This window comes from Centroberyx gerrardi, chromosome 19 (genome assembly GCF_048128805.1).
Source record: "Centroberyx gerrardi isolate f3 chromosome 19, fCenGer3.hap1.cur.20231027, whole genome shotgun sequence".
In the NCBI taxonomy this organism is placed as follows: Eukaryota; Metazoa; Chordata; class Actinopteri; order Beryciformes; family Berycidae; genus Centroberyx; species Centroberyx gerrardi.
In genome coordinates this window covers 10966238-10991205 of record NC_136015.1, presented here as the reverse complement: position 1 = coordinate 10991205, position 24968 = coordinate 10966238, and the positions used below count along the sequence as shown (strand labels likewise).

The 24968-nt window shown below is 40.5% G+C and overlaps 3 protein-coding genes across 3 annotated transcripts; 2 read left to right on the top strand and 1 right to left on the bottom strand.

The window, feature by feature from the left end:
• Positions 1–493: 493 nt before the first annotated feature.
• On the top strand, positions 494–1819 carry gngt1 (guanine nucleotide binding protein (G protein), gamma transducing activity polypeptide 1). The gene is made up of 3 exons (XM_071910788.2): positions 494–690; positions 998–1096; positions 1302–1819. The coding sequence occupies exons 2-3, from the start codon at positions 1001–1003 to the stop codon at positions 1425–1427; spliced, it is 222 nt and encodes a 73-aa protein (XP_071766889.1). The 5' UTR covers positions 494–690; positions 998–1000; the 3' UTR covers positions 1428–1819.
• Positions 1820–2372: 553 nt separating this feature from the next.
• On the top strand, positions 2373–22516 carry LOC139920719 (putative acyl-CoA dehydrogenase 6). The gene is made up of 9 exons (XM_071910782.2): positions 2373–2570; positions 9268–9388; positions 14827–14956; positions 16105–16211; positions 17409–17576; positions 17882–18055; positions 18868–19029; positions 20472–20622; positions 21953–22516. Exons 1-9 carry the CDS (start codon positions 2373–2375, stop codon positions 22041–22043), a joined length of 1302 nt encoding a protein of 433 aa, XP_071766883.1. The 3' UTR covers positions 22044–22516.
• A 139-nt stretch (positions 22517–22655) lies between these two features.
• bet1 (Bet1 golgi vesicular membrane trafficking protein) lies at positions 22656–24208 on the bottom strand. Its single transcript, XM_071910781.2, has 4 exons — positions 24042–24208; positions 23734–23840; positions 23543–23599; positions 22656–23398 (listed from the first exon to the last, which is right to left on the bottom strand). Exons 1-4 carry the CDS (start codon positions 24058–24060, stop codon positions 23243–23245), a joined length of 339 nt encoding a protein of 112 aa, XP_071766882.1. The 5' UTR covers positions 24061–24208; the 3' UTR covers positions 22656–23242.
• Positions 24209–24968: the final 760 nt, after the last annotated feature.

Sequence of the window (24968 nt, the reverse complement as noted above, 5' to 3'; positions counted from 1 at the left end):
TCACTGCCATTCACTGTGCCACACCACAATGTATTTGTACAAAGGATTGGACAGTTTACTGTCAAGACTGAAAGCGTCGCACCACTGGTCTTAAGAACAGCACTTTCTGAAAACAAAAGACAAAACACACAATATCATACAGCATACAACCGAGGTTGTTTGGAAATACAATTAGTCAATCCTACTGCTTTCCTACATCTAATGCTAAGGATCCACTCCAACTACACCAGTTAGGCGAAAGTTTCTTCAGCTTTTATATGTTGTTGTAGAACTGCTGTGGTTGTCATATTTAGGACAATGATACATCTCCAACTTGACAGGTGGAGGCTAAATACAGATTAGCCGTCTTATCAAAGTGACCTGAAACATGTGGTACCTCCCCTTGACCCATACCTGAATAACAAACAGTCAAAACAACATGTGAGTCCAGATTTAATCAGCGATATAAAGCAAACACAATCCATTGTTCCTACATAATTCAGTGGAACCAAAACACACACCTGTACGATTCACTCTCCCTTTTGACAGCACACTTTAGCTACTGGTGTGACCGTACAAAGGGGCCTCATTTTAATCAGATTAGCGGATTAGGATTGTTTATGCAGATTACTTTATAACCCAGATTTAGGGAGAGGAGAGGGATTCTTTGTCAGGGTTTCAGGGGTGGAGGACAGCTCCCTGTAAGCGTTCGTAAGTACAACAGTTTGTTATTAATATTCTTTCAGTAACTTTTCTTCATTTGTGTGGTCGAATCATTGAAGATTTTTTATCTGTCATATGAGTGATTGGGAGATATGAGTGATGTATGTCTGAATGACACTGGATGTATTGTAAGGGTGTTATTAGCCAGCAGAGAAGTAAATAAGCACTAGGCACCACCAGAGATATGATGATGATCTACTGTATCTGAGTAATGGTTGGATTTATTAAAGATACATTTGAAATTGAAAGTGGATATGAACTACTCAATACAATGAATATCTGTCTCCTCTTATAGAGAATGCCGGTCATAAATGTAGAAGAGCTGACAGACTTGGACAAGGCAAAAATGGAAGTAGACCAGCGTAAAATTGAAATCAAGCTTGAGAGGTGGTTGGTAAGTCATTTGCTTGTTTGTTTTTTTCATGAAGATCCCAGGGAAGAAATTGGATTTTCAGTCTGAATTTAAACTTTTTCAAGCAACAAATAATTGTAAACCTGTCAAATTGCAATGAATCCTATTTAGAAGCTAACAGGGACGCTATTTAAAGCAGAATACACTGCTGGGTGACGTCTCAACACCTCTGCCTGTTCACTTGCAGACATCTAAATGCTGTGAGGAGATAAAGGACTACATTCAGGCCGGCGAGGAGGAGGACATCCTCGTCAAAGGCATTGCAGAGGACAAGAACCCCTTCAAGGAGAAAGGTGGCTGTGTCATCTGCTAGACTGGACCTGAGGAGCTTTTCATATCTCAGATTAGCACCTCACTAGCGCCCAAGGACACTCTCCCTCCCCTCATAAAACGGATTACCACTTGCAGACAGAGAAGACTAGAGGAATAAAAAAATAAAAAAAAGAATGAGTCTGTATATAAAATTTCACGAGTTCCCATGTAAATGAATCCCCATCTTCTGGCCAGATTTGTAGCCTTATGATTTTCTTCTTTGAAAAGATGCAATAAATAAGAGTTGTATTGGGCAAGCAATGTCGGAGCTTTGTTTGATGGTTTATACGAATGTGTCTGTCTCATGTGGTGTAGTCTGAGCAAATGGGCCCATGTGTTGCTTCATACACAGAAGCCGCTGTCATTAAATGTGCTTGTTTATAACAACTGTAACTCAGCCTGTCTCATCATTCACTGTGGAAGACACTGCTGTCATGACAGGGCCGAGAAAAACATAAACCTTATTATTTGGCTTATTTTATGATAATGATAATTTCTGAATATGAAGTGTGTCAAACCCCTGGGAAATTATCAACTGAGTAGTCATGGTAGACAAGCTAAAGGTGTGCGTGTGTGTGTGTGTGTGTGTGTGTGTGTGTGTGTTAATCAATGATGTAATGGAGGGTAAACCTTCACTTCACTTTACATAGGCTACCTTTTGATTTGTGGATGACCGTTTGTCCACCTTTTGTGGTCTTTTTTTGTAGTATCCATCATGGTAAATAGTATCAAACTGATGTAAATGATTAGCTGTGACACTTTAAGGGGTGAGAAAGCATAGATGAATGTTTTTCTTTTTTCTTTTCCACTACACCACTGAAGTTAATGTATTATACCTCGCCTGCACCCTTAGACCCCGAAGAAACCTTACCTGCTTCCTAGTGCAAGCGGGTTACAGAGCAACCAAGTGCGCATGCGCAAGGCTCAGCAGAACTTGTCAACAGAGATGGCGCTGCGCGAAGGAGCCCTCCGCTTGAAGTTGATCCCCATCCGTCATTTCTACAAATTAACTTCCCTTGGCGGTGTCCGGCCGTTGTCTGAAAATGTGTCATCTAAACCCGTTCCCGCCAGTGTCTCAGAGACAGCGGGGGATCATTTAATCTACACACAAGAGCACTTTGCATTGAAGGAATCCCTCAAAAAGGTATGCACGACTGCTAGCATCACACAGCAAGCCATACCAAGAAATTAGGGCTCGATTTGAGTTTTATACAGTAGATGAGAATTGTATTTTTTTTGTCTATGGCTGCTAGAAAGCAGCAGTGTCATTGGGCTTTATGTAACCGTAAGCAGCTGACTTGAGGGGGCAATAAAACAGAAGTAGGTGAGAGGTCAATATGCTAGCTAGCTAGCTAACACAGGTCGAGGCTGTATAGCTGTGTCTGCTGACGCTGCTCTGGACTGATGTGTGTATTATCATGTTGCTCACTGTTCCGCCAAAGTACACGGTACAAACCGCCAAAGTTCAAAGTGGACGTTTGTTTTGATGATGTTGCTGCAGCTGGAAAGGGATGTCAGTGTCACGTGATGTCTGTCTGCATCCTCCAACCACTGCACCAGCAAGCCTACATGTTGTGTTGTTATGCTGTCACTATGGAAAATTAGTGAATAAGGATGGAGGTTCAAGGCAATGGACCTGGTACATTGAGTCTACACTGGTTTATAATCACAAATACAACCGCTGGCTCGTTTGTTTTCATTACCCATCCCACACTCCCACATCCCACTCCATTAACGTCAGCATTGCTCCTGCAGCTGAACATGTAGCATTGCCCTTGCACTGGAATACAGTATCTAATGCTATGGTTACATTTGTAATTTCAATAAAACTTTTATCGTCTGATTATGCCAGGTTGCATTAAGTGGCTGGTGCATAAAAATCTTATTTTGCTCACATTGCCCCCAGTTGTGGAAATGATCAGGCTTGCATTCTACATAGTGTGGGTACAATCCCGTCACAATGTGTATAGAAACAATGTAAAGAAATGGAGAAAGACAGCGAGGGGAAAAAAAGTCACAGATTTAAACGAATATAGCCACAGGAGACACATAAAAGCCATTTTCAGGGAAAGTGTGGACATACAGTGATGTGATCTCATTAATTCTGATCATTAGAATCAGATCTCTAAAATCACATTGAACTGTAGCCAAGGACCCGTTTACATCTGACACTAACATGAGTCCTGGGTGATCGAATTGTAATCGGATAGAGGGATACCAGGTAAAGTCCAGGTGTAAAAGCACTCAGCATGCCTTGAAGATCTAACCAACCAAACTACCCACGGAGGTGCTCAGAGACGCATTTGGCCACATTAACAATAAAGTGTAAAATGTAATGCGTCTCCAAGCCACATATAGCAAGTATGTAAACAGAAATTAACTTTAGTGCACCAACACAAGGAAGCGCACCCAGTGACAGGCAGCTCAGATACTAATATTCATTTATTAATTCACAATACCAGGTGTAAATAGGGCATACGACTCTGTAAAAGCCCACTATAACGCATAAGAACAAATATAAGGCTATTAGAAACAATTCAGAAGCCCTGAGCCTTTTCAAACTCAAGGCTTTATACAAAACATTGGAAAAATCAACTCTCGGATACACCTACACTGTTATATATCATCAATTTGTGATGTGAAAGACCTTTGGTGCACAGCCTGAACTTTCCCAGCTACTGCAAATTATGGTAGTAAAAAATCAAAGTAAATAGTAGCGACCAGACTTCACTTTCTCTATTAACTATGCCGCCACTATGCCGTAAACATTGCCCCCTAAAAACAGCACACGAGCGGTGACGAGTTAAAAGTTATCCTTTTGGCTAGACAGTCATCAGAGACGGAGGCCTCAAAAATAACACAGAGAGCCTAATTTAAGGCAGGGAGTAAAGATGTTGCGGTAAATGGAGGGAAACTTGTTGAGTGACTAAACCTTCAAAGGATGCCCGGAGGTTGAAAATAAACTAGCGCTGGGAATAATGGGAAGGATGAAAATGTGAAAAGGAAATGCACAACAATATGTAGGTAGTGCCGGAAAGGGAACTCAAGGCAGCGTGGTTTATTAAAAGAATTCACTGAAGGATAGTGTGTGTTTAAAGTTGGTATGCAGGTGGGCTTCTGGGAAATCCTTCAGTGACTGTACAAGGTCAGACGTTCTTGGTGCCAGTGAAACAAATTGGCAATCAAAATACACAATAGAAATTATTTCAGCTGTTACGCATAGCATTTTTGAAATAATGTGCTTTTTTGAGCAGTCACTGGATATTTCTTTCAGAATGTTCAAATGCAGACTGCAGTATTTTTTTCTTTTTGTGACCAAATTTTTAGTGATAGTTATTTTACTTATTAGTTATTTTTTAGTTAGTTTACAGAGGGTTACACATTAAATTGATGAGTAAACATTAGTGTAAACCACTGTTCTTTTCAGGATGGCATCGGGTCAAAGCGATTATTTCTTCATTTTCTACAATATGATAGTTCAAACATCAACAAAATAGCCATTGAAATAAGTAACTGAAAAAGAAGTAAATAATAGACAGCTCAAAATTAGTGCCATTATTGACAATGTTCAAACTGACCAACAGTTTTGTTTTATCAATCAGTTTATTGATTTCAAATATAGCAAACGTAAATAGACAATAATTACAGAAGGGCTACGGCAGGAAATAGATAAATAAGGAATGTCTTAGAATAGCCCTACTGAACATATATATATATATATATATATATATATATATATATATATATATATACGTATATATACAGTATATAGACATATGAAAATAAAAAAATAACAGAAAAAAAACAGCATATGAACAATTGTAAGCAAAGACAGCTGTTATGAAATAGAGTGAATGGGTATAGGCCTACCTTTAAGACAAAACAAATTATATTTTTCTATTTTTCAAGTGCATGGGGAACCTTGATACTGGTTGCCTTCCATTTGCCAAACTTTCAAGAAGATCTTGCCGAGGTTATTTCAGAGTCTGTCCATATGTAGCACATTCCCCAGGTCCCTAAGCCATAGATGAAATAAGGGAGATGCCTTTGGCTTCCACTGTTGTAGAATAAGGTGTTTGGCCAATAAGGTATAGAGAGAGATAGCTTGCCCTTCATACTTATTAATAGAAGGATTATCTATAACCGAACCAAAGATAGCCTGTAATGGATCAAGTACTACAGTTTTGTTAAAGGCTTTTGACATGTAATCGAATACAAGAGTCCAGAAGAGTTTTAATTTTGGGCAGGACCAAAACTAATAGTACCGGTCTCTTGTTTACACTTATTACATAATGGAAATGTACTGGGGAATATGGCATGAAGCCTGGATTTTGAGTAGTAAAGTCTATGAACCAATTTAAAATTTGCATGTCTGGCATGATGAATATTATCAAGAATTGCCTCCCATGTTTCAACAGAGATTACAGTGTTGAGTTCAATCATTTCTTAATTGACCAACATAACATCACTGATGGTGATATCCACGAAATGCCCACTCTCCCCCTTACCAGCCCCACCCCTATCCCTGCAGTAATTTTTGTTAACAGCAAAAATATTGATTTTCACATTGTGAAACGCCCTTGCAGCAAATCACATCTGCAGTATATAGTGGTATAGAATGGTAAACCCTCTTTAACACAGAAAAGCCCAGCCTGTGCCTCGCCTGCAATACCCCAGGTGTCGGGGGAAAAGGATATTTTGGATATTTTGGAAGTCCTGGATAACACAGTGTTCTTGACCCTATCTCACCACTCGACAGTTCGGTGGTGTGAAATTGTTCTGGTATGCAACAGAAGTAGTCCACAATGAAGAGTGAAGAGATTTAGGATCACTCCCTGGCGACCTTTATGTTTCCCTTTCCAACAGCTAGTCGACCCTCCCTTTCCCTCCTCAGGATTTGAACTTTGGACATGGATGAGTTTATTGCAGGCTAAAGGGGACTAAAAACTGCTGTTGTGTTGGATGTTGTATGAGTCTAATCCTAATCTAAACCTAATCTTCACAGATTCAGGCCGAGGCTTGTGTGTGGCTTGTGTGCCATTTCTGTTCTATCTTGTATTCAGGGGTTTTTGAGCCAGTACATTTTTCTTGGCTGGTAGAAGGGATGGCTGGTTTTGTTTTGTGTGTTTTGGAAGGAGAGCGTGTGTGCGTATCGCTTTTTCAATCCTGGAAAAACTTGTCATTCTTTTCTAGGTTCTTTGGTTATTTAGCTTGAACGGTAAGATACAGGCCTAGTCTAGCCCAACGCTTGCTGTGCTGCCACTCTCAAGAGGAGATTTAACCAAGGTTGACTGAGTATTAGAATTAGAATAATCAAATATGATTTTTTAACAAACCACGTTATTGAAAATGGCTCATTGAGCTCCTTGTCGTTGGCTGAGGCTTGAGTTTGACAGAGTAATCCCTTTTGCCCAGTAATTGCTTAATTTGTTTTAATCATTGCCTTTCATTTTCTGTACCTGCCATTGGGAGGACATTGTACTCAGCAGAGAAGCACATTTATGGACCAGTTTGTCAGGGTTCTGTTGAATCTTTTGGCCATTAAAAGTGTTTATGCATTACAAAGTCTTTGTCTTTAATGACCAAAATGGAATTGGAGGAAAGCCAGTTATGATTGTTTAGAACATTTTGGCCCAAGCACAGATCCATTTTTATGAGGTCATTATGTTTTACAAAATGTTCAACAGGAACTAGACAAGACCAGTCATAGCCCATAAGTTTTTTAAATTTGTTGTTAATGGCATGTCTTCGTTTCCATTATTTCTTTCTTTTACATCACCTCACCTTAGCTACTATTGACTAACCCAACTGTCCCAGGCAGACAATGATATTAGCATATACAGTATGTTTGCTAAGCTGCATGACATGGGACTGTTCAAAGAAATTATAAATACCACATATACTATAACCCATAGGTCTACAGCCTATTTTCTGTAAAGCAGCTTCAATTTCCCACACAAATGGGACTGTGCAAGTGCCTCAGCAGATTGGTCATTGGTAAGTGCTTTTCCAGCTGTGGACTGGTTCCAGGTGCTCAAAATGAGTCACTGTACCAAGGTTCACTCACTGGGTCTTTTCCATTAGAGGAGAAAGGGTCCATTCTAAAGCCAGGTTGCAACCCCTCTCACTCCCTGTGAATATTTTGTGCATGACACAGAAACCCTGGCAACAGCGATATACAGTATGAAGCAAACGCTGTCTGAATTTGAATTTGAGAGACATTTAGAATAATTCCACTCACTCATGAAGAACATTATGTAGAATTCAGTGACAAAACAGCAAGAATCCATTTGCTGCCTCTTTGTGAATTCACAATGGTATTTAGCCCTTATACAAGCAAGGGTTAGACCGATATATTGGTTTGCCGATATATTGGGCTGATATCGGCCTGTTATTAAATATTAGATATCAGACAGTCAATGTCATTCACTTCCTATATGATGGAGGAACCTGACCATGGCTACACAAAACCTTCTATGAAAAAACTATTAAACCTGTAAAACCCTCAGTGACATTTTATTTTCATTTCACAACTGTTCAAGAATGTTTTTTGTGAACTTCATTTATAGGCAGTGGTGTATCCAAGACTTCCCCATTGAATAGGTGGAGTGGCTTCTAACCCTAAAGGAATTTTATTAGTATGGGTTTCAATGGAGAGTTTTCATTTTCACATGATAGTCTAAATGTTATTTCAGAGGCTTTTCCACCCAGCCAAGAATAAAATTCTAGGGGAAACACTGAATCATTGAAAGTTTTGTCATGACAATAGTCAAATTTAAATACATTGAATATTGCCGCAATATTGGCTATCAGCAGCTTCAATACAAAAATATTGGTATCGGCCTTCAAAAACCCTTATCAGTCAAACCCTAATACAAACCCTCTGTGATCTAAGTGTAATTACAATGTACAATGTATACAACGGCTCTAACTGCAATAGTACTGAAGAAACCCACACATGACCGTTGTCTTACCAACGTTATTAGACAAATATATTTTTATTGAAATTATAGAACGATGTAGAGAACATGTACTTTTTGGTTTTACAGTTCCTTTTTTGTCCCTTACCAACATTATTACTGAATTCTGTGTTTGGCTTAGTTTTTAGGGAACCTGCCCATTTTTTTTCTACTGTGAAATGGCGAGGACTGGGACTGAGGCACAGGCCATAGATTTGGCTCTGTCTGTCTTATGAGCCTGCAGTTTGTCACATTCTGTATGACACCAGACTGGCATTGCGATGGTTGTTCAATACCGGACTGATAACATGTATATCTGGGGAATGGTATGCCGTGCATGATAGTATTCAACATCGTCATCATTATGCATTCACCATGCAGGCCATGTACATTTTTCCAGCCTGCTTTCTATTCATTGATATGTAAACCCTCATCGAGCTGTCTGCCAGAGATAGATTACATAGGCTTAAGTAGAGATACGCACAGCACAGCAGGAAACCAATGTATGTCTAAAAATCATTGTTTTTTTACTCACCTCCATTCACTAATATATCCATTGGGTCATACCCAGTGGTGAGTCAATTTCCTAGTGTTGGGATGGGAGATGGAAGGCTATTTGTCATTCATTGTTAGCATAGTGTTGCAGTAAAAAAAAAACAATCATGCATGCACACACATACACACACATACACACACACGTTTATGCTTGCATCAGTTACAATATTCACCGGGAAACACTGAAGATGATTTAATGTCAGTTATACTTGTGCTCTGCTGACAAACATTACACGTAATACAAAAGTTACAAAATACAATATGTGGTATAGTATACATACACGCACACATGTATCATATTTGTCCCCTGTTGTGTTTGTGCTATAGATCATTGACCAGGAGATCAACCCGTACGTGGAGCAGTGGGAGGCAGAGGGGACGTTTCCTGCTCACAAAATCTTCAAGATCCTGGGAAGCGCTGGCTTTCTCGGGGTCAACAAACCAGCCGGTAGGATGTCTGAAACTGTCTGCTCGTCTGAGTGGCTAGAATTCAGATGCCAGCATAAGCACTGAAAATTGCCCATAGGTGTGAATGTGAGTGTATTTGTCTGTCCACCTGTATCTGTGTTAGCCTTATGATGGACTGTCTAAGGTGTTTCCCTGCCTTCTGCCCAATGCATGCTGGGATAGGCTCCAGCCTCCCGTGACCCTGAATAGGAACAAGCAGGTTAAAAAAAAATAATGAACAGGGCCTTTGGCTATGATTGCAAATAATTGTGAGAGGTTTTTTTTAGCACCACTCTAGTGTGTTCACTGCACCCTTTGATCAGAGAACAGCTCCTACTGGACAATGACGAGGGTTTAATTAATCTAGTAGGTTTTATATCACCTGGATCAGAGAGATAGGGAAAAAGGGCTGTTCAATTTTAAGAACCGGAAGTCTAATCATGTTGGAGGACGCTTGTTTTCTGTGAAAGGATCTGAAGGAGATAATAAGCCTGCAGGCAGATGATAATGGCCTTCATGTCAAGGTGCCAAAGTCAGTGCACCTTTCTTACTGACTGGAAACAAAAGCCTCCTGCCAGATTGTGCTTCACAAAGAAAACTTCAATAAAGAAGTGAATTCAGTTAGTTTGAGTAATTTAATGTAACTTAACTTGTTGAAGTGTCCTTGAGTAACGCACTGAAAACCTACCTAACCTGGATAAGAGCATCGGCTAAATGCCTTAAATGTAAAATGTGTACAGTATATATAATGTATATGGTTAGCAAATGCTGTGTTTGAATTGTAGTTTCCTTTATTTGGCTAATAACTTATACGAATATGAAAGCACATTTAAAAGCCTAGAAATATTTGATTTGTGTCTACAGGATATATCCGTAATATGAAAATGGCTCTGGAAGGGTATAAGGGTTTTTCCTGGCATGGATTCTGGCCCGTTCGTTCCTTGGGAAATCCAGTTGCTAATGCTAATCCATATAAACATTAAGACTCTGATTGATCATCTGGGCTTCAGTCATGATGTATGTTGTTGGGAAGTGCCGTTTCTCTCGCCGTTACAGAAACTCCCATGATAAATCTGAAACATATCTGGGAATTGAAAAGACCTTGGCATATGGCTAACATAAATATCACTCTGTTCAAACCAAGAGAAGACCAATCGTGTTTTTGAGGATAGCGTATTTGTAATCCCAGAAGACTCCCATGAATATCAATCTTTCAGAATCATAATTTAAGTTCTGGTTAGAATTCGCCTAAACCTAGGGATAGGTAGACCAAAATCGTTCCAGGAAAGATACCTCACAACAGACTAGAATCTGCAGAATCTTTCATTGTGTGTGTGTGTGTGTATGTGTTTACCATCCCAGCTTTAAGAAAGACTGGGCATGCTTTGTTCACAGCTTAATTGGCGTCCCATTCATTTTCTACTGTATTTGACAGGCATACATTATAGCTAGTCTGGTGTAGAAATGTTCCCACTGTGATTGTGGGTGCTGGTGTCACGGCAACATCCCACCACAGCTGTGTGTTACAGTATAGCTATCCCATTTCCAGATGTGTACCCAGCTGCGTCGCTGTTGGGATGGGGGTGGGGTGCGATGGGGTAAGTGGGACAAGTACATTCGTGGAGATGAAATGGAAGTTAAATGGTGAACTTTTACCTCCTTTTATTAATTAGATAGTGTTCAGTCAGTAGTATGCTGTAAGGAAAACAGACAGGGTTTGTAGAAAGTATTTTTTCAAGTGCTGTAAACCATGATGAAGTTTGATAGCACACAGGTAGGGATGAAGTGTCTCATCCCAGACCATAATTTGCCTGTTAATGACCACGGTGCCTTGATGATAGCACTGTGAGCATAAGATTATGTTCTGACATTTGATGCAAAAAAGAAAGCTGTGAACAACTACGTTGGACAGTGCGGGTCCTCTGAAGAAGACTCCCTCATAAATCTGTAGGTCAGAGAAGGGGGGGAGAGAGCATTAAAATGTGCTGAGTATGCAAGCCTTAAGCATTAGTCGGCAGGATTAGAGAGGAGGGGGCCAGCGGAAGGCTGTGTTAAGACACACTAGATTACCACATGGTAGATTACCTGGTATGATTTACACCATGAGAAACCTTTGAGACATATTTATAAAACATTGTAAATGCATTATTGATACAGGGTTAAGTATGCCCTGTAAATCAAACACAACAAGAGTTGGGATGTTGGCTTGGGGTGTTTCAATATGTAATTTGTTTTGCCTTCATGAACTTGTAAAGGTGTATTTTCTTACAGATAACGCACCAGTACAGTCTTTACAAACTTGTTTAAAATGTAAAAAAAATACAAAAAAACCTTTGTAGACATCCATTTTCTGGCTTATTAATCACTTTCCATTAACTAGTATGAATTTTAGAGCTAATGCACAAGGATTTTATACATGCTGTGAAATCGGGCCTTTTCCCAGTACTTTTGGCTGCATTTGGTTCAGTTTTCGCCACATTTTCTGGATTGCCCAAAGCTGCCATGGAAGTATGTCTTCTGATTAAGCTTATAGTAACTGAAACTGGATACTTTTCTATGCTACAGTACTGACTAATACAGTACAGGCTCTCTAATGAGGCGGAATTCTGCACTGGGTTAATTGATTCAGAGGTTTGGATTGCATTGACTGGGAATACAGGTTTAGGAGTGCGTGATCTGGCCAATGGAGAAATGACTCATCAGGTATAGGCGGGAAAGAAATGGTCTCCCGTGATCAGAAAGGAACTCAGACTCAATTAATGATATGTTGTATTCACATTTTTTGTAGTGACCATGGCATTCTGCAAAACATTTGAGAGACTTCTTTAAACAGCTCATCGACTTAAGCATCTGATTAGACCATTAGACCATTTGTCAGTCAGAAGCCCAAAAAGATCAACTCTGTGGGCCTCAGGTTCTAAACTCTTAAAAACATGAGGTTGGCCTATTTCTGGATGCCTTTTCCGCATTCAATGTCTTGGAGCTTCTCCTTGGGAAATGATGAATACATAAAATCTGGCAAACATGAGCACTCCCAATAGACCAAATGAATAGATTCAAGGCAGGGTTTGAACTTTAAAAAGGCCTTAAGTTTGAAACTGGCAGCCAGGCTTGCATGTCTGTTTACAACCTTCAGAGCCATATATCCCCTTATTTAGCCTTCACCCTGATACCATAGACAAGAAAACCCACCACTCATCCCCCGCCCCTTCTCTTTGTACAAAGAAAGGCAATATTGCTTTTCAAAACACAAGAACAGGAAGTTTTGCCAAGGCAACCATGTTGAGGTAGAAGACAGGGATGACCCTTGGCTCCCTGCCTGTTTCCTGTGCTCTGACAGAGTAGGATCCACAGTTCCCACTCCGGTATTGGCCTTGTCTCCTGCCTGACAGATAGATCCTGGCAGCCTGCACCTTTTTCCCATTGAGCTGCATATTTGTGATACTAATGTTGTGATGGTTAAGGTCTGGGAGAGACTTTTGCTTTCAGACTACCTCCTTCAACGTCATTTATTTTTTAGTAATACAATGATGAATGCATGACAACGCCTAGTTTTTCTATCCCAAAGCCATTACTAACACAGTGACTTTTTGGATTCTACATTACGCCACACTGTAATGGTGACGTAATGGTGAGGTGTCATGAAAGGACTATAGTCCAATTAGATACATGTCCATTGTAGTAGGCTAGTTGTTACAAAATCTTGACCATGATTCACTGGTCATTCCCTGTTGTCACCCTTCCTGGAGACACAGTCAATTAAATCAGCCATGAGCCAAGCCATCAATTTGCAATGTTAGTGTCATCTCATTTACATGCATACATGTTGGCATGTACATTCAATACAGAAATTAGAATAGAATAGAATGCTACTGTACACTCCTCAACACTGCAAATGTTTGTGCTGCACATCTAAAATTTTCTCATTTCTTATTCTGTAAGTCTTTACTTTGTTAGAGCTCATTTTTACTTTATATGGAGCTCCGCCCGATGGGACCATATGCTGAGGAACATCTGCGGTTCAGAGCAGAGAAACATATGTGTATAGCATAGACGACAGTGACAGTCAGGATTTTGTTTGCTTGTCTTTTCTTGCGCTTGTTTGTTCAACCACAGAGCCAGCTGTTTTGCTGAAAGTGGGAGAAACCTCAGCGTTTCCCTCCGTCCACATTATCCACCGCAGGGTTTCCAGGACTGTCAGAGACTTATCGCGGCACAGCTGCGCCTGCTTCCTCTTATTTTTGGCTCCCCCGCTCCCTTGTTTGCTTGTTCCATCATATCTGTCTCTTTCTCTGTTTCCATTTATTTCGCTGTCTTTTTCTGTCTCCCCGTCTGACTGTCTGTTCTTTCCATTATTCGATAACTAGTTTGACAGGTGACATTGGCCCTATTGGCTGGAGTTGCAGGCTTCCATTTTTTAAATTCACTCATAGTTATTTATCCCCTGTCAGTGTTATTTATCCATTATCCAGCAGCTGACATATTTATTCATGGAAAATGACACATTTTCACAAATGTTGGGTGCTCTGTCATTTTTGGTTGATTGGTCATGATCATCAAGCTTTGTCCCAAATTAATAACTGTCTGGTTATATTTGGTAAACCAGCATGGGAAGATCATAAACTTTGTAACTTGTATTGCAACTTTGTATTGCAGAAAGACCGTTCATTTTCTCATTGTTTTATTCTGACAGTATGTGGGGTGTGTTTACCACAGAAGATTTGAGAGAAGGTGTGAAATGCAATAGGAAAGTGGGTACATTAGCTAGCATCAATTCACTGAGTAGCGGAAGGAAAATTGGCCTTTAGCATTAAGTATATTAGTATGGAAACTAGGACATTCATTTCACAATGGAAGCTGTAACAGATGATGAAAGACAAAAGAAAGGAAGGTGATGAGATACCTCTTTGTGAGAATAACTGACAGGTACATGGTTGATAATGCGCTGTTCAACTCCATTAAGGACCTAAGGTCTTTGCAAATGTCTGCCATGCCAGAAATGATACACAATTGAACCAATGCTTTGGAATGGGGGGAGGGATAATAACATTTTCAGACATCCATTTTTTGACTTTTTTCCACTAAATGGGTTGTTTAAGAGATCAAAATCATGTTCGACATACTAAGCAGAATTTGAGATGACAGTGGCCGTCTGATCCCCTAGCAGGGCTTTTTACACGTAATTACAGGTAGCATAATTACTGATTACTGATAACTGATAAGTGACTTACACTGGTCAGTCAATTTTTTCTGCCTCTCATCTGAGTAGTAGAGGTTTATTTCCAGAGGTTGTTGATATGTGCAAATAAAAAAAACATTGAAAAAAAAACATATTTTCATCCATTCACAAGAATATTCCAAACTGACCAAAGTGAACCTTCAACACATTGGACTGTAGGATTGAAGTAGCTAAAGGAGTGTGTGTCTTGTCCTGTGCAGAGTATGGAGGCTTGGGACTCGACTTCACCTACAGCATGGCAGTGGCAGAGGAGCTGGGCAACATCCGCTGTGGAGGCATCCCTATGGCTATTGGTGTACAGAGTGACATGGCCACTCCTGCACTGGCCAGGTAAAGTACATGCAACCACAATCAGTTTTCCATAGGACTGGACGCTCACCACTAGATACATTTACAGTAAAATCTTTCATGGTCCAATGAGCTGCCAAACCCAGGAATATGTACGCCATCTGTTGATGTATTTTAAATTCAGTCATAATTAAGAGAGACTACATATAGTATATGTACATAACACTAGAATAGCATTACAACCTTCCTGCCTTACATGGGCCGTATCAAGTGGGCCATTTCTTTGCTTTCCCAGAACCTCTTAGATGACCTCTTTGAGTGTTGTATTTACTATGTATCTCAGTCTTTGTATTACTAGACTAGAAAATAAAGCCTATTTCTTTCTACCAAGAATTAGTCAAGTCAAAATTATTTGTATAGCCCTTTATCACAGTTACAGTCTGAACGGGCTTCACATCGGCCACATAATGAAACTACAAATGAAAATATATAATTAATATATTTGGTAACTGTTTGTCTCCTCCCATGTAGACCATGGGCTTTTCCTGCTATGAAACAGCTGCTTGTGACACAAGATAAAGTTCAGTAAAATAGAAAGCTACTGTCTCATGAGTTTAATTAGGGGATCTACAGTAGCTGCAACAAGGCTTAAGTAATGACAGGGCAGCAACAAAGGTTGATCCCCTGGGAGCTTCAAGATAAGCCTCCCTCCATCTCTCCCAGTGGAACGCGAACTCCCGCACACATTTGGCATTGTTGTTTTAAAACACATGATCCCATGTTCTGACTTGTTGCAGATACACAGTACAGTCAGAGTTTCAACACTCACTTTCAACATTAGCAATCTCTCTCAGATCATTATCAAGTAGGGTATGCTTAAGGTTGCTTAAGGTTTGCCACTGACACCCAACATGTGTGTGCTCACGTCCATGCATGCATGTACACACCTACCTGCCAATCAAGTGTACACTGAATGTACTAAATATTAGGGATATCTTCCTGGTATTGAATTCTACATCTACATCTACATCTCCTTTTTTGTGATTGGATGGATTTAATAAGGGAAATCAATAAGGGATAATGGCTTTTTCCCTGGATTGACCTCATCAGCGTACTTCATGAAAAGAGTAAGTGTTCCTAATATTTTGTACATTCAGTGTATATTTATGTGTGTGTGTGTGTGTGTGCAGGTTTGGTTCAGCTGAGCTAAAGAAAGAGTTCCTCATTCCCTCCATCTCAGGGGACAAAGTGGCGTGCCTGGGAGTTAGTGAAGTTGGAGCCGGCTCCGATGTCTCAAGTACGCCTCTCCTTCATCATCCCACTAGTCTTTTATTATCATATAATTTCCTTCAGCCCCCCTAAGGGTCCATTTTGAATAAGCACTCAACTCTGGCCTATAAAAAGGATCCTGAAAAAAAAGTATCGAAGAGCGAGAAATACAGCAGTGTTAAACTCAAGTTTGGCATTAATAGTCTCACAAGAGACTATTAATCTGAGACAGATAGATATTTATGATGATACAGCTCGAGTGTGCTGTCACCAGTCTTTCCTGTTGTTTTTTATGTATTTCATTAGTGTAAGCTAATACAGTGTATCTGTATTATGTTTGTTGTGAACAATTATTTATTGATTTGTAGTATAATAAGCAAGTTGGGCCATAAATAGAGTTATGTCTGTGTATGCCATGCTGTGGAAGGCTTCATTCCAAAGTCTGTAATCTGTCTTGTATTACTGACTACAGGCAATCTGCAGAAAGATGGGCTGCCTCTCTGGACAATTTGGAAAGAAATTCCTCCATTCCTTCTACACATAGAGGCATAAAAATAGATACATATAAACAAACTACATACACTGACAACATTAATCAGTGGGCCTTGTCTGTCTGTCTGTTGGAATACATAATATTCTGAGCCATTTTCAAGTGGACTATATCAAATACATTCAACCTAAACTATGGTGACTCCAACAACAATAGCTGTCTATTTTCGGCCTTGGACCTACTATAATACTGATTAATAAATAAAACCCACTAACTAGCTCAACAAAGTATTTCAAAAGATGAATATTCTTTTAGCCTCTTTTCACCTTAGGTCAAACTACTGATACAATTAATTGCATTGGACCAGATTTTTAATATGAGCCTTATTGGTTTTTGGTGTTAATTTCTCCAGGTGAAGCATGTCTCTGAACACTGAGATCCAGACTGTACACAGAGAAAGATTCGGCTCAAACCTGCTCTTAATAACTGCCATCTTATCTGCAGTAGAAGAACCAAGTCAAATTCTTTTCTCCTGATAGGACAAAAAGATTCTGGGGCCCAATAGAGCCAAATTGAAACAGAACTGAATAATGTTTGACAGCAACATCTCTTTGGTTAAACTATCTGCTTTGAAGCCTTTAGATTTACACCTGCCAAACTTTTATTTCTCTCATCCACCCATCTAACCAATCATCTATCCATCTACCCATCCACCTACCCACACGTCGATTTTAGGTATCCGGACCAAGGCGGTGAGGAAAGGGGATGAGTATGTGATCAACGGGGGAAAGATGTGGACCACCAACGGTACGCAGGCTGACTGGATGTGTCTCCTGGCCAACACCAGTGAAGGAGCCGCGCACAGGAACAAATCCCTCATCTGTCTGCCCATGAACCTGCCTGGTAGGATCAAGCTGTTCTTATTTTCATGTAGGGCTGCTTTCCCGGTAAAGGTAGTAAGCCTATTCTTGGACAAAAACATGTTCTGTTTAATGTTCCATCAAGTTCCAAACCCTCTAATATGTGTTTTTCTACTGGTATATCCCTGCCTGCCTGACTGTAATACCCTTTCTGCTCTTTCCGCTATAGAGGGATTATGTCTGATTTCAAAACACTGTTTTCACAGGACTGGATATTTGTTATTAGTTTGCCCTTGCCAAGACTCACATGATGACGCTCAATTTTTTTTCCTGTCACCCCTACTGTAGGAGTACACATCGCTCGCAAGATTGAGAAAATAGGGATGTGGTCGTCAGACACTGCCGAGGTATTCTTCGATGATGTCCATGTGCCCTGCAAGAACGTCATTGGCCAGGAGGGCATGGGCTTCACCTATCAGATGCTTCAGTTCCAGGAAGAGAGGCTCTGGGCAGTGGCCAATAGTGAGTGAGCCTCCTGCCTCCCTTACTCTTCTCCATCTCTCTGTCTCCGTTCTCTTCCCCCCTCCATCACAGTCTATCTTTCCTTTCCTTCTCCCGACACTTCTTCACTTTATCTTCCGCTCTCACCCTCCCCTCTGTCCTTCCTCACATCTCGTCCCCTCTCCCACTGAGTTAACTGGAAATCGTCCCCCATTTCCAAAGAAGGCGAGCCATTAATCCTCTCCAAATGACTTGTCTGCCTTTGTTTTTGACCAGTAAGCGCGGATCACTATTTCTTTGGGTAAACGAGTAATGTTTTCAAGAGAAGTGAAGCCACACGTACCACATCGCTGAGTCTGCCCCTGATAAGTTAGTCTGGCCGGTTAGAAGGCTTGTTCAGGCAGTAAATCATGAGTCACAGATACAAACACAAACAAACTCTCACTGATAGGCATGCATGTGTGCACACACGCTCACAACCTCCCTCTCTGTGCGTATGTGAGGTGCATCATTTATTTTCTGTGTACACTCCCAGTTCTGAGTTAATTTGCTGATGTACTGTATAGCGCACTTTGATAGTCAAATTCTCTCTATCTCACTTTTTCTCTCCCACACACATTTTTTTTTTCTCCATTGAACAAAGTCATTCGCTACAACTACCAACATCAAAGAACTTCCTTAAACTGCAAAACAAGAAAGAAAGGTGAAGAATAAAACAGTCCAAAGCAGAATACTTGCCTGATTCAGCATTCAGCCCATGAGTGATGTTGGTATTCAGCGAGGACGTTAGAAATAACCGTACACCACCTCTCTCTGTATCCTTCTCCCTGCAGTCCTGACCATGATGGACAACATCATCCAGGAGACCGTCCAGTACACACGGCAGAGGAAGATCTTCAAGTTGCCCGTCCTCTACCACCAGTCGGTCCACTTCAAGCTGGCCGAGCTGCAGACGGAGGTCGAGCTGCTCCGCTCCCTCCTCTACCATGCTACAGGTGGGGACCGCCTCATAGAGACAGATGACGTGACATAGGTGGAACGATGATGTCGCTCCACGTCTCCAAAAGTTGGTTCACAGCATAGAGATAGAACACATAGACTGGCTATAGTGGTAATGCCAGCTTGACTGTGTTTGGTAGAGCAGTGTGGCTTGTCCCCCATTTCAAAGGGGGTACAGAACTTGCATCTTGCCACAGATATTGTCAGAACAAACATGGAAGGGGCTGAATGATAATAGTCCAGATAATAATTTTAGCCTGGTAGTTAAGCATTTCACAGGTGGGTCAGAATATACTGTACCTGTAGCCCTAGAAAACACAGAATGACTAAAATAAGGTGGCATAAAGAGGATTTTAGCCAGAAAATGACCAGAAACTAGGCTAGATGTATAGAGAGAGACTTAGCGTTTGTGTGCCGGTGTATGTGAGCAGCACCTGGGCCAATGTATCACCTGCTCTGCTCTGCTCATTCTGCCATTTGTGTGTATGTGGAATTAATTAGCAACAGAACTTAAATATCTTAAAAAGTAAAAGTCGCATCAAAAAGTTTAATACAAGCAAGTCTGCCCAACATTTAGTACAAGATGAACGGAAGTTGTAGCATGAGGTTTGCAGGAGGAGATAGCGCTCATGTTTTTGGGCAGGAAAAAAGAGAACAGTATCAGTAGCGGGCTGGCCTGCAGCTCGCCCTCTAATTAATTTGTACAAGACTGTTTACAGTCTGGGATATGTGTGAGATGGTGCACAAAATATACGAGCATTGTTTTTGGATGAACTGCCCAGTGGCACGACTTCAAAACCCCAAACCCCGGCCCACCTGGAACACTGGCTCCAACCCAGCTCTCCTAAAGCGCTTGAAACACGACTCAAGCGGTGTAGACTGCAGTGTTCATGATTTATTATATGGATGAGTGGGTGCATCTGTTGGGTGGAGGTCCAAGGTCTCGTGTTTTTCTTGCTATATTCATAACCACTTGAGTGGCTGGAAGCTTTGAATGAATTAATCTAGCTGGTAACGCTTCAAGTCAGACCTGCTTGCCCAGAGACAGATCAAAGCTTTTGCATCTGTTTGGCACAGGTAGACACACACACACACACACACACCCAAACAACTGGGGCCCAGGTCCAATTCCCTCCTCATTCTGTACACACTGACAGGGGAAATCGTGTGGCTCAGTTGATAGAACATGTTGCTCTGGTGGGATCAGTTCCTGCTAGTAGGAGAATTGATCACATGCAGTGTGAAAAGGTTTGGATGGGATGGGTACTGAAGCGCAGCCAACCACAGGTGACAGAAATTGAATCACTTTTGTGTATCATCTGTGTGTCTTTGTCTTTCTTTTCTCCCATTCATTCTTTTGCTTGCTCGCCTCTCGTCGTTTTGTCTCACTCTTCTCCTTCTGTTCCCCTGCCTCTGTCTGTCCTTTTGTTCCCTGCAGCGTTGTACATCAAAGGCAACGATGTCACCAAGCTGGCGTCCATGGCCAAGCTGAAGGGGGGGCGGCTGGCCAGGGAGGTGGGCGACAGCTGCCTCCAGTTCTGGGGAGGCATGGGCTTCACCAGCGACGTGCTGGTCAGCAGGTTCTACAGGTGAGACTGAAACCTGCAGCGTTCCAGTGACCCGGGTTCTGGAAATACATTTCCATAGATATTTCAGAAAATCCCATAGAGTTTGAAGCTTTGAACCAGTTGAATCATGAGCTTATAACGATACATCTGGTTTCTATGGTAACTGCGACCTCTCCATTTGGTGGGAACTTGCTAAAGCTTGTGGGTAGTGTAGTATCTCACAAGAAACTCAGGAGTAAAACACAATTTAACAAAGTTAAGAAAGTTGGAATCAGATTATCTAATGGCTTCTACAGGAACATACCAGGCATTTCAAAAGTAGCTATACAATCAATTTTTTATAATAATAATGAAAAACAAAGCTGTATCATTTTTGTCATTTTTAACTTATTTGGTAATTTAACATAAATCCATAATAATTTAACATTTACATCCGTAAATAATAGATGTACCTAGAAACGGGTGAAACATTTAATAATACTGTGAGTATTAATAATGTTTATAACAATGTATACCTACTTTTGAAACACCCAATATATAGTTGTTTCAGAGTCTGGTAACTCATGGTAAGTCTACCTTACATTGCAAAAATGTTATGGCTAGTGATGAAATTCCCTATGAGAAAAGTGAATAGAAAATTTACCTCTGGAACCCGACATATCAGCTCTGTTGTGGCACTTGTTTCTTCTTCTCAGGGAATCCAAATTTTCTGTATATTTTTGGCTTGATAAAACTTTTACAAAATTTTGCAGACTATTATGTAGGCAACCTAAAAAACTACTATCAACGACATGGTAGTAATACAAAATATATTTGCCTACAGAGTTATATTCAACTGACATGTTGCACAGAGATGGGAAGGCATTAACATAACACAGTTGATAACCTTTGATACTTATTTCTCCAGAGTCATTCTGGGTCCCATTTTAATCTTTCCCTGATCCACCTTTGGGTCACAGAAAGGAAAGAAAAACCTCTTGAAGAGAAGCAGTTGAGGTTCAATCTCCAGCTGTGTAATTTCTGTGCCGGCAGCTCCCTCGCTTGCTCATTCCCAGTTAGTAATGAAATGAAACTGTTGAAGTGTTAATCCTCTAAGCCTTACTTAACACTGCACTGACATCTAGTGATGGGGCAAATAATGCAACAGAGGGGTGTTCGTTGCAAACAACTGATCAGGATGCACAAATAAATTGCTTTCATTCAGAGAAGTAAAAATCTCGCCAGGGAAATAAATGAATATACATTTTCATCGATGGGATTCTATATATATGAATCAAATGTGGCAGGTAATTACGGTGAATGAGATTGAAAAGATCCCACTTACTATTAGTTTTGTTTCTCCAATCCACAGGGATTCCAGGTTAATGTCCATTGGCGGAGGGGCTGATGAGGTAATGCTGGGAATCATCTGCAAGTACATGGACACGCTGCCCAGGAAGTGATGTCATCAACGCCTGACCCAGGAAGAGATGTCACAACATTTCAGCTAGTGTATTAGTCATTCACATCTAATTCTAAAACTATCACCTCAAGTGCAGTTCATAAACTCATGAGTTAATTTTTGGGTTATTGTGCATTTGTCCTATAATAATGCTTCTATATACCATACAGTTTGTCAGTTCTATATGTGACTTATGTAAATATACACAAGTCTACAATGTAACTTGTTTTCTCTTCTTGGCCTTATAAGTGATAATACAAATGCTGTCCATTTTCACTGTTTTTGGCATTTTTAATAACTGCATTTTAGTAGTGATCGCCTTTTGAGGACAGAATGGTTTTTTTAGTCTAATCTCAGGAAAACAATGAATAGGATGTACAGTTCTCATGTACAGTAAATTTGTGTAAAATAAATCAATGTTTAGCAAAGATTCTGTTTTCTCTGTCAATGACTCTCAATGACTTTGTCATTGAGAAAGTCATAGAAGCAAGTGAAAGACAAGTTCATCTGAATAACTGTGCTAATGCAGAATGAAATGAAAAGCAATTGTTGGATAAAGGTTAAATTCAGAACATACATTTTGTTTATTTACATTAAAAAACATTTTTACAACAAAGTTGAAACAGTGGGTGAGATGTACATTGAAATGAACAGTTTCTATGGATGCCAGAAGATTTTGCTATGATAGATCCATTCATTCTTGAAACCAAATACACTAGATTTAGTAATGTTTCAGGTAACATACCATTGATCAAATGTAAGTCACATACTATTAAAAATGATCAAAATATCCCCCATCACTCTTAGGCGATATCACACTATAGCCCACAGATCTGCTATACTGTGATTCAGCTGATGTGCATAATGCTGCTTTTAATATTCCTATCATTTATCCACCACAGCTGTTACCTGTAATGTCTCATCAGCTCAGTGCAGGTAAAGTGGGCTTTTCTAAACCGGCTTTGTTATTGGGACTTCTTTATCAAGCCTCTCAGAGTAGGACTTTTGGGTCATTATATGAGATGCTCAAAGACACTAGTCCTGCTCTGAGACACTTCATAAAATCCCGGAACTATCATCATCATCATCATCCTGCATAATCATAATCATCACATTGGCCTGATCCAGGGACGAGTGGTCGTGGCACAGACTGGGTAGGGAGATGTGGAGTTACATGGCATGTCGGACAAGGTCCTCCTATCACCTGAGCTTGATGAACCAGTACAGCACGAAGAAGACAAAGAGGCAGAAGAGCAGCATGTAGCACAGGAGCTTGGTCTGGCTGCCTCTGGACAGCTGCTTCACTCTGCCGATGGTGGCGCCCAGCAGACCGCCTGTCGAGTCAAAGTCCGTGTCCTAGGTTGGGAAGGAGGGATAAGACGTTCAAAGTCCTGCTGCATTGGTATGTTATACAGAGAAATGACACGCGCACACAGAAACACACAGGTGCTAGGCAACGTTATACTGACTATTATAGTGTAATAGAAAGTGAAAACTCACCATATCATCGAGCATTTTGTTCTGGTACTTGACTTCCGTTCCGATGTCAATTGTCAGCTGAAAAAATCAAGTATATTAACAACACATTAAGACAACACAGTATGGCAGGGAACAATAATACTAGTCAATGTAAACATTTAGTGCGTTAGCTTAATGACGTTTGACGTTAGCTAACACAGACAGATGCTTACACTTTTCAAAGCGGTCACTTTAGCTCTCAGCCCCTCCTGTAAGTGTTCATTTTCCTCTTCATAGACGCTGTATCCACTGGCGACATAGTTCCCAGAGCCCCCTTCACCTGTATGAAATGACAGCGACAATCAATGTAAGTTAGCTGGCTAGCATTTCTAGCATGTAACGTTAAAGCCAGTAAACACACTTGGGCCTAAACTGCACAAGCATTCACTGACATCAGTTAACTAATAACATTAGCTAACGTTAGCTAACGAGCAAGCTAGCTAACGTTAATGAAACAGGAGGATAGAAGCTCGTCTCTTACCCAAACCGGCGCGCCTCATTTTGACTTATTACATACAACAGGATCCCAGCACTGTGTCTTATTTGTGAAAGTAGTATTTTAGCCCGAACTGTGTTAAGATACCGGGAACTGGATAACGGTGGCGAACTGTGAGCAGCAAACGCCACGACATCATACGGTGGCCGACGAGGACAAGCTTCTGGCTGTAACGCCTACTTCAGTCTGCGTAGGAAGCACATAAAGCAATCACCAGAGAGGGTTGGCAAGCTGTTTTACAATTTATTACCTCAATCACAGACAATCACAGGCATTTCAAGTCATAGATAAAAGTAAGTATCATTCTGACTAGAAAAAGTAGGTTACTGCTGGTTTTTAGTATCCTTGAACGGTATTTAGAGAGATAATGATTGTTAAACATTCTGCTCTATAATCTCCTTTGCTTATTTGTCTGCATTACAATTGTCAAACTTATTAGGCTATTAGTGAGAGCACCATTCCATCATGAGTTGTAAAAAATATAATGCTTTACAGTTGGTTTAGGTGGATATCAGAGCAAAAAGTTCCATTTGTAGTAATTACATTGGTCAGACTGATTTATTCATAACCCTGTTCCTTTGACAGTGGTGTCTGGAATAATGTGTGATTAGGAAGGTGAAGCAAATATTTCTATGTGACACTTTAATGCAGCTATGGGACAAGAAAATGAAGGACAATTAAATGTCATGCCATGCCTTTTCGCTTCTGAACCATCATCCAAATGGAAGAAGCTCCCATACTTACAGGTGCATGATTTATTCACTGCAAAATGACTTTATCTAGCTTGACAAGTGAAGAAAGTGGGTAAAGACTCCAGAGTCCTTTCTCTACTTGTCTCCTTTTTTTTTGTAATAACAGCCTAACAACGATAGTGCAACAGTAATATTAAGATAGCAAAAGAGTAGAGTGCTG

Coding starts and splice junctions, on each gene's coding strand:
- gngt1 (XM_071910788.2), top strand. CDS start 1,001: ATGCCGGTCATAAATGTAGAAGAGCTGACAGACTTGGACAAGGCAAAA. Junction 1,097..1,301: donor TCAAGCTTGAGAGGTGGTTG/GTAAGTCATTTG, acceptor GTTCACTTGCAG/ACATCTAAATGCTGTGAGGA.
- LOC139920719 (XM_071910782.2), top strand. CDS start 2,373: ATGGCGCTGCGCGAAGGAGCCCTCCGCTTGAAGTTGATCCCCATCCGT. Junction 14,957..16,104: donor GCCACTCCTGCACTGGCCAG/GTAAAGTACATG, acceptor GTGTGTGTGCAG/GTTTGGTTCAGCTGAGCTAA. Junction 17,577..17,881: donor TCTGCCCATGAACCTGCCTG/GTAGGATCAAGC, acceptor CCCCTACTGTAG/GAGTACACATCGCTCGCAAG.
- bet1 (XM_071910781.2), bottom strand. Junction 23,600..23,733: donor AAGTGACCGCTTTGAAAAGT/GTAAGCATCTGT, acceptor TGATTTTTTCAG/CTGACAATTGACATCGGAAC. Junction 23,399..23,542: donor ACAAAATGCTCGATGATATG/GTGAGTTTTCAC, acceptor TTCCCAACCTAG/GACACGGACTTTGACTCGAC.